This window comes from Neofelis nebulosa, chromosome 6 (assembly GCF_028018385.1).
Source record: "Neofelis nebulosa isolate mNeoNeb1 chromosome 6, mNeoNeb1.pri, whole genome shotgun sequence".
Taxonomy (NCBI): Eukaryota; Metazoa; Chordata; class Mammalia; order Carnivora; family Felidae; genus Neofelis; species Neofelis nebulosa.
The window spans coordinates 139,468,224-139,484,138 of NC_080787.1; the positions used below are offsets into that span (position 1 = coordinate 139,468,224).

At 42.3% G+C, this 15,915-nt stretch overlaps 1 protein-coding gene across 6 annotated transcripts in view; it reads left to right on the top strand.

Annotated features, from left to right (window-relative positions):
- PLEKHG1 (pleckstrin homology and RhoGEF domain containing G1) overlaps positions 1–15,915 on the top strand; it is a 232,272-nt gene that overhangs the window by 159,989 nt on the left and 56,368 nt on the right. For all 6 annotated transcript variants that reach the window (XM_058735642.1, XM_058735640.1, XM_058735637.1 and 3 more), the window contains one exon: positions 3,857–3,957. In XM_058735642.1, the coding sequence (XP_058591625.1) occupies positions 3,857–3,957 (101 nt within the window). The remainder of the gene's footprint in view (positions 1–3,856; positions 3,958–15,915) is intronic.

Below are 15,915 nucleotides of genomic sequence, written 5' to 3' on the forward strand. Positions count from 1 at the left end.
GCTAAATTTAAAATGGCGTAATAGAACATTTTTCCAACTAGTGGCAAGCCCTTTTTTTGTGTGTATCTCCCCACCTTGTCCCTCTCCCAAGTGGAGTGAATTCTTTGATCTTTTTGGAGAATAATTGTTTTCAATGCAAAAGTTTTAAATTGATCCTTCATTGTTAACTGTAGGGTAGCCGTAAGTGCTGACATCAAGCCAATAAAATTAATAAGCAGTGTGACAGGCTCTAATAAATTTCATTGGTGTCTTTGCTCTGTCATTTGAGCACTGAACCAACTGTTATTATCACCGAGCTTCGAACCTCTCATTTTGGCTTGAGATGATTACAGCTGCTAATGCAGTGCATGCTATGGTCGTTTCCAGTAACTGGTTTAGGGTTAAAGTATCATATTTAAAAGGCTTAATTATGATCAGTGGGGGGAACGAGTTGTGGCCCTATGACTTTGATCCATTTTCTAGAGTGACCTACAAAAATTGGGACTCCTAACGATCTGTTTTCTCAACAATTTCAGAAAACGAGCAGCTTTGACATTCTAGTTTCCCTACCACGAGCTGGGGGGTTTAGAAACTCTTTGATTTGGAGAGGGGCCATCCTCTGTTGGAAGCCAGCCATGGTTCTTTGTTTCTAACCCCCGCTGAAATGCTTCAAGCCCCTTAACTCCATCTCTCCCTCACGTGAAGAATTTAGTATCAGGTTTCTGCAAATGAGCAAGCTCTTCACCTGAAGTGAGAAAAAGGATTGTTTTCTCCTTTAAAGCCCATGGCAGCCAGCGAGGTGAATTTGGCACACACATATGTCACTTCTGCCCTAGCCTTTATCCTGCTATTTGTGTGGATCATGCCTATCCTTATCTTTCTGTTTAATTTCATGCCCATCTATAACCTTATGTTTTACCTTCTTAATTCCGCACATGATATGTCCTTTTAAAATGATGGGGCACCTGGGTGGCTCAGTCGGTTGAGCGTCTGACTTTGGCTCAGGTCATGATCTCGCGGTCCGTGAGTTCAAGCCCCACATGGGGCTCTGTGCTGCCAGCTCAGAGCCTGGAGCCTGCTTTGGATTCTGTGTCTCCCTCTCTCTCTGCCCCTCCCCTGCTCATACTCTGTCTCTGTCTCTCTCAAAAATAAAGAAAGGTGAATAGAATAGAATAGAATAGAATAGAATAGAATAGAATAGAACGGAATAGAATAGAATGTTATCAGGAATGCCTGGGTGGCTCAGTTGGTTAAACCTCCAACTCTTGATCTCAGCTCAGGTCTTGATCTCAGGGTCATGAGTTCAAGCCTCACATTGGGCTCCACGCTGGGTGTGAAGCCTATTAAAAAAAAAAGATAAGTAAATAAAATGTTGATCAACGTTTTAAACAACTATCAAATATAAGCATTCAGTGCAAGTAAATATCAGCCCATCTTTTTGTACCATTTGTAATTTTATGTAAGCATCATTGAATACATTTAGTTTTTTGCACAAGTGTAGGTTAGGTTTACATGTTGTTCAAAAGGTACTTATCCAGCTATCTTTAGCATTTCTTATTTGGGCATTAACTCTATATCCTATGCAGATACTTAAGCTCCTTATAATTGTTCCATTCATGAAAGGAAGGAGGCTATGTCTTGCTGTTGTGGGTATTGGGTGCCAGAGACACTTAAACCCTGTGAATTTAAATTTCTTCTTGAGATGGCCACTGTCTTCAGAAGAAAAGATGTTACCACAAAGCTTAAAAGAGAAAAAATGTTTAGAAACATTGGTTCAGCCCTTTGCACTACTGGTGGGAATGCAAACTGGTGTAGCCACTCTGGAAAAACAGTGTGGAGATTCCTCAAAAAATTAAAAATAGAACCACCCTCCGACCCCGCAATTGCATTACTAGATATTTATTCAAAGGACACAGGAGTGCTGTTTCGAGGGGGCACATGCACCCCGATGTTTATAACAGCACTATTGACAATAGCCAAAGTATGGAAAAGAGCCCAAATGTTCATTAACTAATGAATGGATAAAGAGGATGTGGGGTGTGTGTGTGTGTGTGTGTGTGTGTGTGTGTGTGTACGCACACATAGATATAGATATAATGGAATATTTCTTGGCGATCAAAAAGAATGAAATCTTGCCATTTGCAACAATGGAGATGGAACTACAGTATATCATGCTAAGCGAAGTAAGTCAATCAGAGAAAGACAGATGTCATGTGATTTCACTTACATGTGGAATTTAAGATACAGAACAGATGAACATAGGGGAAGGGAAGCAAAAAGAATATAACAACAGAGGGAGACAAACCATAAGAGACTTTTAAATACAGAGAGCAAACAGGGTTGCCGGAGGGGTGTCGGTGGGGGATGGGCTAAATGGGCGATGGGCATTAAAGAGGACACTTGTTGGGATCAGCACTGGGTGTTGTGTGTAAGTGATGGGACACTAAAGTCTATTCCTGTAATCATTATTACACTAGATGTTGGCTAACTTGGATTGAAGTTAAAAAAATAAATGAGTAAACAATGGTTCACGCATGCCAGCGATTTTGAAGAACCAGAATGGTAAGTTAGGATGCATTCTGGGAAATGGGCTCCTGAGAAAGTTTATGGTGAGGCCCTGCCTGGTTTCCCTTTGAGGAACGTGAAGAGCATGAGAGAATGAATGGGCCTGATGAAAAGGGAGAAGGAAGAATTATCTGATGGTTCTTAAATTTCGTTTCTCCTGTGGCTGGTCACACCTAAATGCTATCGTGTTTGCGATTGGACGTTGGAATGTGGCCGTGGCCTGGGATTCTCGCAGGGTCCCTTTCTCCACATGCTGCATAACACCGTGTGACGTTTGGTCGAGGGCCACGGTACATCGTGCAGCCCAGGGCAGGGGATTGTATTTATTTTCTATTTTACGTTATTTCAGCTGTTTTCACTTTTTTCTTTATTGTTTTCTTGCCTCCTACAGAGTCCTTTTTTCAAGCATTGCTGGGGAAGGGGGAACACTCAGTTATGAACTCTCACACCCGGGGCAGAAAACAGCTTTCTCTCAGCAGCTCCAAGCTTCTAAGCCACACACACTTAACCCACTGTGGATCTGAACCCACATTAGCTCTGCTTGGGAGCTGGTACTGTGTCAAAAGATGTAAAATCATTTCAAAGCTTTCCATGGCTCATTAACATAGCCTACTAGATAGCATAAGTGAGTTATGTGCTTATTAAAATAAAAAGAGAGTTTTGGGTTTTTTGGAAATTGGTATTTGAGGAAGGATTTGGTTCTGCACTTTAACAACCGATAGCTTCCCGATTTAAAGGTTATGTTTAAACAACTCTTTTCCCCCCAGTTTATGGAGATATAATTCACATAGAACACTGCATTAGTTTAAGGTGTAACACATAATGATTTGATACACATATATTCTGTGAAATGATCACCGCATTGAGTTCAGTTAACAGCCATCACCACACAGAGTTACAAATTTTTTATCTTGTGATGAGAAATGTTAAGATCTGCATTTCTGGCTTTCTACTATATGAATTTGAGTATCTTTTTATCATATAAATCAGTCAAGGAAACAGAAGACGGTGTTGTTATGCCAAAACTCTGACATTCTGAGAAACGAAGATCATTATATTATCTGTCTAAGGAGGCTCTAATACGTTTGGGGGGTATATAGACTAATCTGTGGCATACTCCTTCTTCTTGTCCAACTCCCTGTTCTATAAATAGGTAAGTTGTCATCATTAATAAACGAGACACAGTACAATTAATGAGCACATTAGAGTAATAATTACTTGAAAACTGATATGAAAGATTTGTCCTGCATGACTAAAGATGGCTTGGAGAAGGACAGGAATGTTTAAGACATCCTTGTCATTGATTTCCCAGGATTACCTTGACTGCATCAGGGACCAAACAAAACTTCCGCTGGGGACAGAAGAAAGATCAGCCCTCTTTGGAAACATACAGGATATCTACCACTTCAATAGGTAAGTTCATACTCAAATGATTGTTCTCACACGAGAATGTGATGACTTTCTCTCACGTGAATGCAGCCTAAGAAAACTTTACCTGTAATCCTTGATTCAACGTCATACGGTTTTGTGTGCCATCATGTGATGAAGCCTTCTAGCTAGAAGCATCCTTGTTCTAGATGAGTCTCCCATTTATTTAATATTCCATCCCACTCCACCCTCCTGACTCGGAGAAGAGACCTGTTTGCCCTGACGGAGGAGTGACATCTTTCTTCTACAACACAACAGAAACGGGGCATCCAGAAGCGTGCGCGTGCTTAGTCTGCAGCACCCCACCTCCCCTGGATTTTCTCGAAGTTGTCTTCTGCCTAGGGCGTGGGGAGGACACCGTAAACGCACAACTACTTTAGGTCACAACGTATGTGAATGCAAATTACTTAACAATTTACATTTAAATGATTAGTTCAAACACGTATTGAGGACCAACTACATAAAAGACACTGGGCTTAGAAAATTTGCTGAAGGGGCTGGGACAGGCAAATTGGTTAGTGTTGTATGTTGTGAAACTTCTGCCAGGAAGTAGGCAGGTTAAGAGCACAGACTCTGGTTTCCAACATGTCTGGGTTTGCATCCCAGCTGAGCCATGTAGGTATCTTTGCGTGAGTCTTTCGATGGAGTAGAATAACTAACTCCCTCCCTCCAAGGCTGTACCCGTGTCTTCCTTTCTCCATGAAGCTTGCCGGACACACACACACACACACACACACACACACACACACCCCTCAACTGCTCTTTTTCTCCTGGCATGTATCGAATTCCGACATACCCTGTAACTGACTTTGGGTTGACATCTGTTGTTTCTTTCCTCGCCACGCCCACTCCCCCAAGGACAGGGATCTGTTTCCTTACTGCCCTTGTACCTCAACAGTGCCTGGTGTACAGGCGCCATGCAAACGTTTGTGGAACGAATGAATGGAAACAGTAAGTATAGGTGTCCCGTAAGGTTATTGTGAAGCTTCAGTGCGTTCACATACCAAAAGTGCCCAGCTCAATGCCAGCACAGAGGAAGCACCAAAAACATCAACCGGGGATGATGTCGAATTTGTTAAAATCCCATTACGAAATTTGACAGCTCCCTGCCATCGTGTGACTCCACCATAACGCAAACTATGAATCTTACCCCACTTTGCTTAATGAAATTGGTATATGTGACACCTTGGAGGCGGGACCCACATCTCCGTTGCTCCCTCCGAATCCCTAACACCCAGCCCGAGCACGGCCTCTCTGGGAGACATGCGTCTTGAATTGCATCAACAGCTCCTTTAATTTTGAAAGCCCAGGATGTAAAAACTGCAGGTGTTGAGGCCTCTTCCTAATTGGACCCAGGAGACTTTGAAAACCAGTCTGCGTGTTCCAAGATAGGGGTTCTCAACTTGAACTACACACTGGAATCAACTGGGAAGGTTTTAAAAAAAAATATATGACGGATCCCACCCCAGAAATTCTAATGAATTAGTTTGGGGTGGGGCCAGGGCATCAGAAATTTTGGAAAGATTCTCCGATGTTTGAAGCGTGCAGCCATGGCTGGGGAAAACCTTCGACATAAAATAAATAACGATAATAAGAAAATAGAGAGGGACGCCTGGGTGGCTCAGTCAGTTAAGCGTCGGACTTAAAGCCCCACGTCGGGCTCTGTGCTGACAGCTCAGAGCCTGGAGCCAGCTTTGGATTCTGTGTGTTTCTGTCACTCTCTGTGTCTCTCTCTCTCTGCCTCTCTCTCTCAGAAATAAACAAGCATTAAAAAAATATTTAAGAAAAGAGAGAAAGGTCATCAGAAACTTGAATTAGGGAATTTAGAGTGTGCGTGTTCATTAACAATGCATCGGTGTTCAGGCAGGCTCCCATTTAACCGTCATTCGCCACAATGGTAGATTTTAGCTGGTAAATGGTAAATGACGGTAAAGTGATGGTCAATCCTGTGAGCCCCTGACTGGCCTCTCCTTCCAGAACCTAGCAGTAGCTCCATAACCTGGGGCGAGGGTGGAAGCGTATATGCTGGGAGGCGCCTGGCCTGCGCCTTCTGGTGGTTTGGCCGTGAGCTGATGGTAATGACTGTTTTTCTAGTGCCTACTTCATGCCAGAGGCCATAGAGTTTTATGAGCACTATCACTTTCTATGCCTCATCTGGGCTCCTCTGACCCCAAACCCCAGGCATTTAGCCATATTCCCTCTTGCCAGAACGGAGCCCTGCGTTTCCAGCCATGGTCCGGGACTTTGCAGCGTAGTCCAGAAAGGGTTTTTACTCCCCAGAGTTTAAAGCTTCCAACGTCCCCTAATTTAAAGAAAGGTAAGAAAGAAGCGTAGCGCCCCCCACCCCCACCCCACACCCAGGCAACAAGAACGGCCCTTGACAGTGGAGCCTATTCTGCACGAGTTGGAAGACTGAGAAGGCCTTTTTATATTCCCGAATCAGTTGTCTGTTCTTTTCTCTTTGGTGTTTTCTGAGCAAGGAAGCCAGACATGTCTAAAATAAACTTGAGGCAGAGTGAAGAGTACCCCGATGATGATGATACGTGACGCGTCAGTGTAGGGACACAGCATGCACACAATGAGCACAACGTATTCATGCCTCTCCCTTTCGTAGGTCACACTTAGACATCCCCTGCACATGCATTATCTCATTTAATCCTTGTAACACCTCTCCGGGGTTAGGATGCATATTGTACGCACATCTTATAGACGAATCAGTCATGCAGTGTAGAAAAAGTCCTTTGCTCAAGGACATGGAACTAGGCATCCAGTTTAGCCTATTTGCCAAATTTCTGGTTTTGTCAAATTTCTGTTGGCTTTCCTATTATTTTATTTCACTATTATTTTCAAGAGTATCTTCTTGTTTAACTTTTTCAGGTGCGTTGTCTATACTGTTGGGTCCCTATTCATTTTTATTTCCTTCCCCTTAAATCTGAAGTCTACATTTAGAGCTCAAACGTCTTTGCTGTTACATTTGGCTAAATAAATAGTATTGATGTGACTTTTTATATTAACGCCTCTTATGACTCCTTTATTAGATGTCCTACATCAGTTGATTTCAAAGCTACGACTATCTGGCAAATCTATGGTTGGGGCTTAAAATAATTTTGAAGGTTCTATTATTAGTTCAGGTCCAGATTTTTCAACATAATATAATATTATTGTGACCAACTAAGCAAGATTTAAATCTCTAAAATTAAAGAGGGGAAAAAGAAAATGGTGTTTTGCTGGCCTGAAAAACTCTGCTGACTAGATATTGTTTTCAATATATATTTCCAAAAGACAGAAAAGCATAGAGTAGCATGATAAGCACCCATGAATCCCACCCTCACTCTATCAGAGTTTTGAAAATTTTACTTGTTTATTTTTTTAAAGAGAGAGAGATCATGCTAGTGGGGGAGACAAATAGAGAAAATCTTAAGCCATCTCCGTGCTCAGCACAGAACCTGATGCAGGATTTGATTCCACAACTATGGGATCATGACCTGACCCAAATCAAGAGTTAGATGTTTGGGGTACCCGGGTGGCTCAGTAGGTTAAGTGTCCCACTCTTGGTTTAGGCTCAGGTCATGATCTCACGGTTCATGAGCTCGAGCACCACATCAGGCTCTGTGCTGACAGCAAGGAGCCTGTTGGGACTCTCTCTCTGTCTCTCGTTCTCTCACTCTGCTTCTCCCTCTCTGCCCCTCCCCTGCTCTCTCTGTCTTTTGCAAAATAAATAAATAAACTTAAAACAATTAAAAAAAGAGAGAGAGTTGGACGCTCAACCGACTGAGCCACCCGGGTGGCCTAAAGCTTTTTCTTGTGTCATATTTGCTTTAGAAATGTTTTAAAACAGCAAGACATTGTAAATAATGTTCAAGTCCCTTATATACCCTTCCCAACTGCATTTCACTCTGTAGAGAATGACACAGAGATGTTGCTCGTAAGCGAGTTCTCCGGCAACAGGAGAAGAGAGGGGGAATCTGGGATTTACACTGTTTGCCAATTTCTGTGGTGTAAACGTTCCCTCACCGCAGATTTTAAGCCGCTGACGTGACATCACTGAACACGGAAGTAGGGAGAGGCGTGCAGAATTGGCTCAGGCAAGCCAGCGTAATCTGGCTCAGTATAACACTAGCACTGTCACTATCCAAGACTTGGTGTTTCATTCCCAAGTAGGATTTTGTGGCCATGACTATATACGTAAGTATTTAATTTAAAGTATGTAACATGCGGGGCACCCGGGTGGCTCAGTCGGTTAAGCGTCCGACTTTGACTCAGGTCGTGATCTCATGGTCTGTGAGTTCAAGCCCCGCGTCGGGGTCTGCGCTGACAGCTCAGAGCCTAGAGTCTGCTTCAGATTTTGTGTCTCCGCTGTCTCTCCCCCTTCCCTATTCACACCCTGTCTGTCTCTCTCTCTCAAAAAATAAACATTAAAAAAAAAATTTTTTTAAATATGTAACATGCTTTCGCTTATTTCAACCATGGCATAAACTGTGTCAACCTTTCACAAAATTTTTTTCACTCAACATTGTTTTTGAGCTTTCTAGCTCTACTTTGTTTATTTTAACCGTGATGTACTATCCCACTGGGGGATACATTACTTTGCATTTTGTCCATTATAAATAAGACTGAGCATCTTTTGGAGTACCTGGGGTGGCTCCGTTGGTTAAGCGTCCAACTCCTGGTTTCGGCTCAGGTCATGATCTCACGACTCGTGACATAGAGCCCCGCTGACGGCACAGAGCCTGCTTGGGATTCTCTCTCTTCCTCTCTCTCTGCCCCTCCCCCACTTATGCACACACACACACACACACACACACACACACACACACACAAACACACACATACCCACTCTCTCTCTCTCTCTCTCTCTCTCCCTCCCTCAAAATAAATAAACAAACATAAAAAAAAAAAGATCGAGCACCTTTTCTTGTTTGTTGGCCACTTCTATTTTTCGTGTGTGAATTTCTGCCTCCTATTCACTGCCCATTTTTCTGTCAGGACGTTTCCTTTTCTTCTTGTCGTGTAGGAGTGCTTGATGAATTTTTGGCTAGTGATCTTTGTGGGTTATGTGAGTTGCACACCACCTCCTACTATAAGACTTGTCTTTTAGCTTTAATTACAGTTTGTTTGAAAAGAAGTCATAAGTCTGACCATTTTAAATAAATGTACATGTTATAATATGTGGATTTCGTGTTGTGTTTAAAAAAGTATTTTGTACCCTCAGTTCATAACTATGCACTATTATTTTCTAAAAGTCTTACATTTTTGCTTTGTCTTTAATCTTACTACAGTTGTTGGAGATATGGTATATGGTAGGAAGAACAAATTCTTATTTTCCTCTGTGTAGCCAATGGCCCAATCACCACTGATTGAAAAGTACGTCCTTTCTGTGCTTATTTCTACCTCCATGTTCCTCCCATGTGACTTTTACATGTGTGTGTGGGTCTGTTTCTGAGCTGTGTATTCTGTTTCATTACTCTATTTGTCCGTCTCTCCCCCATGCCACACTGTCTTCATTATTAAGCCCACGTTACCCTTCAACAATGGCTTAGCTTTTCTTGACTCTGCATTGTCAAGTGATTTTTTTTTTTTTTATTTTGTCAAGTTCCATGACGAACTCTGTTGGGATTTTTATTGAAACTACATTTAATATAGATCAACTTTGACAGATTGATATCTTTACAGCATTGGGTCATCCCATCCATAAACCTGTTTCTCTTCAATCAAGCCTTTGTTTAAATGTTTTATAATTTCTCCGTCACCTTCACGCGCACAACTTTTAAAAGCCTAATGCCTTTCAATGTTGTTTTGACTAGAATATGTTTTCTATTTTTAAATTGACTCATTGTCGTCTGGGAATGTTATTGATTGTTATGTTGTGATAGTATCCAACTAACTTTCTAAACTTTTCTGTAGCTCTAATAGTGGTTTATAAATCCTTTTGGATTTTCTGTACAGACACTAGCTGACAATGAGGCAATCTTTTTGTCTTCCTGTATTCTTCTACCCATTATGTTTTTTCTTGTGTATTGTTTGGGATAGGTCCTCTCAGCAATGTTGATATGATGTTGGCATCCTTATCGTCTTTCTGACATTAGCAGGGATGCTTTAACTCTCTTTGTTCTGGGATTTAGATAAACACTTTTTCCTATTTTGCTAGGATATTGTGAGTGCATACTAAATTTCATTGAATACTTAATCTGCCTTTAAGAAAATTAGGATATGATTTTCTCCCTCTGTTCATAATGTGGTAAATTGTATTAATACACATTCTATTTGAATCATACACTTATTACTGGAATAAACCCTACCTGGTCATGATGTTTTATATATTTATGCACTGATACGTTTGATTTGTTTGTATGTTTTTAAGAAATTTTTTATACGTGTTTATAAATGACCAATATCTATAACTTCTTTCTCATACTATCTTTTTTTAAATGTTTATTTCTTGATTTTGAGAGAGAGAGAACACACACAGGACAGTTGGGGGGGGGCGGCATGCAGAGAGAGAGAGAGAGAGAGAGAGAGAGAGAGAGAGAGAGAGAGAATCCCAAGCAGGCTCCATGACCAGCATAGAGTGTAACATGGGCTCAATCTCACAACCATGAGAAAATGACATGAGCCAAAATCAAGAGTCGGACACTCAACAGACTGAGCCACCCAGGCGCCCCCCTCATACTGTCTTTGTTCAATTTTGGTACATGACTAGATTTAAATTGTTATTTCACAAAACCTGCCAACATAAAACATTTGGGGATGAAGTTGATACTTCATTTTTGTTTTCCTTTTTACAGCGAAATCTCTCTTTCCTCTCGTAATCCCTGTGGTAGCCTAGAAATGTAAGTCTCTAGTTTGGTGTCTGGAAGAAATCCCCGAATGGTCAGGAAACTAGGTCAGTGAGAAGAAACTTCTTTCACCCTCTTAACATGCCCCTAAAATCCCAAAACTTTTTTTTTTTTACTTCCTATTAAAGAAGAACATATCGACTGTTTTATACACTCATCCTTCTCTTGGAATAGGGAAGAGTTACCTAAACTATAATTTGAATCTTTAAGGAAAGACAGATCATTCTTTTCTATTGAATTTCTATTTCAAACTTATTAGCAAGTTAAAATCATCTAAGCTCCGTTCCTTCCTCAGAAGATGAGAGTCAAATCTTGCTTTTCCCTTAAACTCTTTCTCTTTATTCTGTATACAAGTCACTGCTTGTAAAATACTCAGCTAAGTCTAGTCTTAAGTCTAAAAAAAAAAATGATCTGAGCCATCCTTTTTTTCGCCCTTGAAGTGTAATTTGGAAAGTGAACCAGGGGATACAGAGAACAGTAAGGCAGCAAAAGTTGGGAGAAGTTTTCTTTTAGTCCATTTTTTCACCACCAGAAATATTTTTACCTGCAGGCTTTTTTTCAAGTGGACTTTCCAAGGCCAGTGCTGAGTGAAATTAATCGAACATTTGGTGCTGTTAACCTCGTTCCATTTTCTGTTCCCGTGTGTACATGTGCCTGGATGCTTGCAACAAGTTAAAATGCCAGCTGACTTAGGTGGGTGGGAAAAGGAAGTGGTGCTAAGAGTCCTCTGCAGACCAGAAGGGGAGAGGCCTCATTCCTGAATCTCATTTGGTGTAAGGCAGTAGAATCTTCAAGGTCGAAATACAGTTCCTGCCTTCATGTTCACATCACTGGTCAGAGCAAATTTTACACGTGATGTGTCCTGTGAAAGTGAACAGTGTTTCCTCTAATTGTACCCCCCAAAAAAGGGACTTGAGCTCAAGTAAGAAACGTGAATCTTCTTTTTCCGAGCCCTACTCAAAAAAGAAAAAAATATCTGAAACAGTTACTCGGGGAAAATGGGAAATACCCAAAACCTGAAGGGGGGATGGCTCTAATTTTAGCCGTGAGCCTAAAACACAATCTATGGGTCGCTCCTTCCTGTCAATGGGTATGTGGGGCTGTTCATCAGATTCACAGATGCAATGAGAAACCCGGTCCCCGCCCTTAGGCTGTAGCTCTAGAAGGACGGGCCTGGGCCTGGTCTTTATGGAGTACCTTCAGTGGCTGATACACCACATTCCATGGCCACGTCTGTGCTCCCGTAGTACAGGGCGTATTGTTTTGTAGTTAGCCTGCTTCCCGTACCTCCCACACTCCTGTTGTTCACCAAAGTCCAGCCACAGTGGCTTCCTTTCTGTAACCTCACACAAGAGCACATCAAGCTCATTCTGGACTCACAGTTGGTTTCTTAAGTGGCTTCCTTCTCTTCCAGCCTTCCCCCCACTCAAACATCACCTCCAACAAGAGTTTTCCATGACTGCTCCAACGCTCTTCCCCCCCCACCCAGCCTCAATTGCTCTCCCCACATTGCCCTTTCTGCTTCGTATCACATAGTATAATGTCATATTATGTTGTTTTGTTTTCAGTAAAACCAATACTGTACTATTTTTCACATAAACGTTTCTTACTAAGTGATAATACATCATGATATGTGAGTTTCTACTGTAATTTCGTTTAGATTTTTCTGGTTTTTGTTTTTTGTGTGGTTTTTGTTTTTTTGTTTTTTGTTTTGTTTTGTTTTGTTTTGTTTTGTTTTTTTGAGAGGGAGAGAGAGAGAGAGAGAGCAAGGCAAGGGCAGAGAGAGAGAGGGAAAGAGAGAATCCCAAGCAGGCTCCACACTGTCAGCACAGAGCCCAACACAGGGCTCTGTCTGACAAACCATAAGATCATGACCTGAACTGAAATCACGAGTTGGACACTTACCTAACTGAGCCACCCAGATACCCCCAAGTTTTTCTGTTTTTAGAAAAATGGTGTTTTGAAATTTTATTTTTTATTACATAAGAATGCTTAACGTGTTATCTTCTTGACCGAATTTTATTTTATTTTTTTTTAATTTTTTTTTTTTTTCTCCAACGTTTTTTTTTTTTTATTTATTTTTGGGACAGACAGAGACAGAGCATGAACGGGGGAGGGGCAGAGAGAGAGGGAGACACAGAATCGGAAGCAGGCTCCAGGCTCCGAGCCATCAGCCCAGAGCCCGACGCGGGGCTCGAACTCACGGGCCGCGAGATCGTGACCTGGCTGAAGTCGGACGCTTAACCGACTGCGCCACCCAGGCGCCCCTTCTTGACCGAATTTTAAAGTGTGCAATACGTTATTGTTAACTTAGGCACTATGTTGCACAGCAGATGTCTAGAATTTATTCATCTTGTTTAACTGGGACTTTTTGCCCATTGATTAGCAACGCCTCCATTTGCTCCCCCTTCCCCCTGCAAACCCCTGGGATCTATCATTCTATTCGAGTCTCTGAAGTTGACTACTTTAGATTCCTCAAGTAAGTGGAGTCATACTGTCTGTGTCCTTTGTGACTGGCTTGTCTCACTTAGCATGTCTTCAAGGCTTATCCATGTTATCACATATTACAGAATTTCCTCCCTTTGTAAAGGGTAAATAATATTTCATTGTATGTACATACCATGTTTTCTTTATCCACTGATGGATTAAGTTGTTTCCACATCTTGGCCATTGTGAATCGTACTGCAATGACCATGGGCGTGTTAATATCTCTTCATGTTCCTGATTTCGTTTCTTTTGGATAAATACCCAGAAATCCAATACCTGGCTCACATGTCAGTTCCACGTTTAATTTTTTGAAGAACTGCTTTCCATGGGGGCTGCACCATTTTCTGTTCCCACCAACAGTGTACAAGGTTTGCGTTCTTCACATCCTTGCCCACATTTGTCTTTCGTTTGCTATCGCGCTCTTTATTTATTCAGTTGTTAACATTTAGCACCTCTGGTCAGGGCATAAGCACCATAGGACGGGACTTTTGCCCACGTTCTTTGTCCCGTACCTCCATACCTGTAACAACGCCTGCCGTGGAGGCTGTCAATAATTATTGTCGAATGGAGAACAAACCAGATGGTGGGCCACATACATTAGGATGGTGGCCCTTATGACAAGAGCACGAAAGCAATCCTGTTACTTTTCCCTCACTGTTCCCATTTTTTGTGTTTGTCCTATTATAGAAAATGGTTGCAAAGGAAAACTAGCCTGGTGACTCCAGCTAGGGCTCCCAGGTAGACAAGGTCTCCCATTGAAGAAACCTCAGCTTTCTAGAGTTGGTCAGGAAATAAATCATTCAATACATGTGTTTAAAATTGAGTGCAGGCCTGGGATTCAACAGCCCTGTTACTCACCCCAGTTGTGGCCATTAATTATTAGCTGTGTGAACTAAGGTAAGCTACTTCCCTTGTATGAGCCATGATTTCCTAACCTTGAAATTAGGGGTTGGGACTGGAAGGCGTCTCAGCTCCATCCCAGCTCCCTCCCACCCTGTGGTTTGAGCAACAAATGCCAGCCACTCATTTACAGGTGAGTTGTACCTGGAGCTTGGGTGGGTCCCCTGAGACACTTCCTCCAGCCAGTCCGCTACGAGATGAAGTTAAACCTCAGAGGAGCTTGATTAGCATAACATTTAGAACACAGGGAGTTAAGCAATCCCTATCAAAATCACACCAGCATTCTTCACAGAGCTAGAACAAACAATCCTAAAATTTGTATGGAACCAGAAAAGACCCCGAATAGCCAAGGCAATCTCGAAAAAAGAAAACCGAAGCTGGAGGCATCACAATCCCAGACTTCAAGACCGTATTACAGTCATCGAGACAGTATGGTCCTGGCACAAAAACAGATACATAGACCAGTGGAGTAGACAAGAGAATCCAGAATTGGACCCACAAATGTATGGCCAACTAATATTTGACAAAGTAGGAAAGAATATCCAATGGATTAAAGACAGTCTCTTCAGCAAGTGGTGCTGGGAAAACTGGACAGCGACATGCAGAAGAATGGACCTGGACCACTTTCTTACACCAGACACAAAAAGAAACTCAAAATGGATGAAAGACCTCAATGTAGGACAGGAAGCCATCAAAATCCTCTAGGAGAAGGTGGGCAAAAACCTCTTTGATCTTGCCCGAAGCAACTTCTTACTCAACACGTCTCCGGAGGCACGGTGAAAAAGTAAAACAAACGTGAAAACAAAAGTGGTTTCTAACTTGCCAATGGTGGCATAAAGCTGCCGGCCGGGCCCCACTGGGCCTGGGGTGGCGGGGGACTCTGCACTGGGTCCACACAGTTCTCAGCTGAGGCTCCGTCCTGCCCTTAGGGCTTGGTGCTGCTCGCCCCGGCTGCCAGGAGCCTCTTGGAATGCCCTTGACACCTGACTTGTGGGGGTTTTTACTATTGGGACCTCATCGAAATAAAAAACTTCTGCACAGCGAAGGAAACAATCAGCAAAACTAAAAGGCAACCAACGGAATGCAAATGGCCTATCAGATAAAGGGTTAGTATCCAAAATCTATAAAGAACATATCAAACATGACACCCCAAACATGAATAATCCAGTGAAGAAACGGGCAAAAGACATGAATAGACACTTCTCCAAAGAGGACATCTAGATGGCTAACAGACACATGAAAAAATGCTCCACATCACTCATCATCAGGGAAATACAAATCCAAACCACAATGAGATACCACCTCACACCTGTCAGAATGGCGGACATTAACAACTCAGGCAACAACAGATGTTGGCGAGGATGCGGAGAAAGGGGATCTCTTTTGCACTGCTGGTGGGAATGCAAACTGGTGCAGCCACTCTGGAAAACAGGATGGAGGTTCCTCCAAAAAATTAAAAATAGAACCACCCTCCGACCCAGCAATTGCACTACTAGGTATTTGCCTAAGGGATACAGGTGTGCTGTTTCAAAGGGGCATATGCACCTCGGTGTTTATGGCAGCGCTATCAACAAGAGCCAAAGTATGGAATGTCCATCAATGGATGAATGGATAAAGAAGATGTGGTATATATATCTACAATGGAGTATTACTCGGCAATCAAAAAGAAGGAAATCTTGCCATCTGCAACTCCGTGGATGGAATCTAGAGGGTATTATGC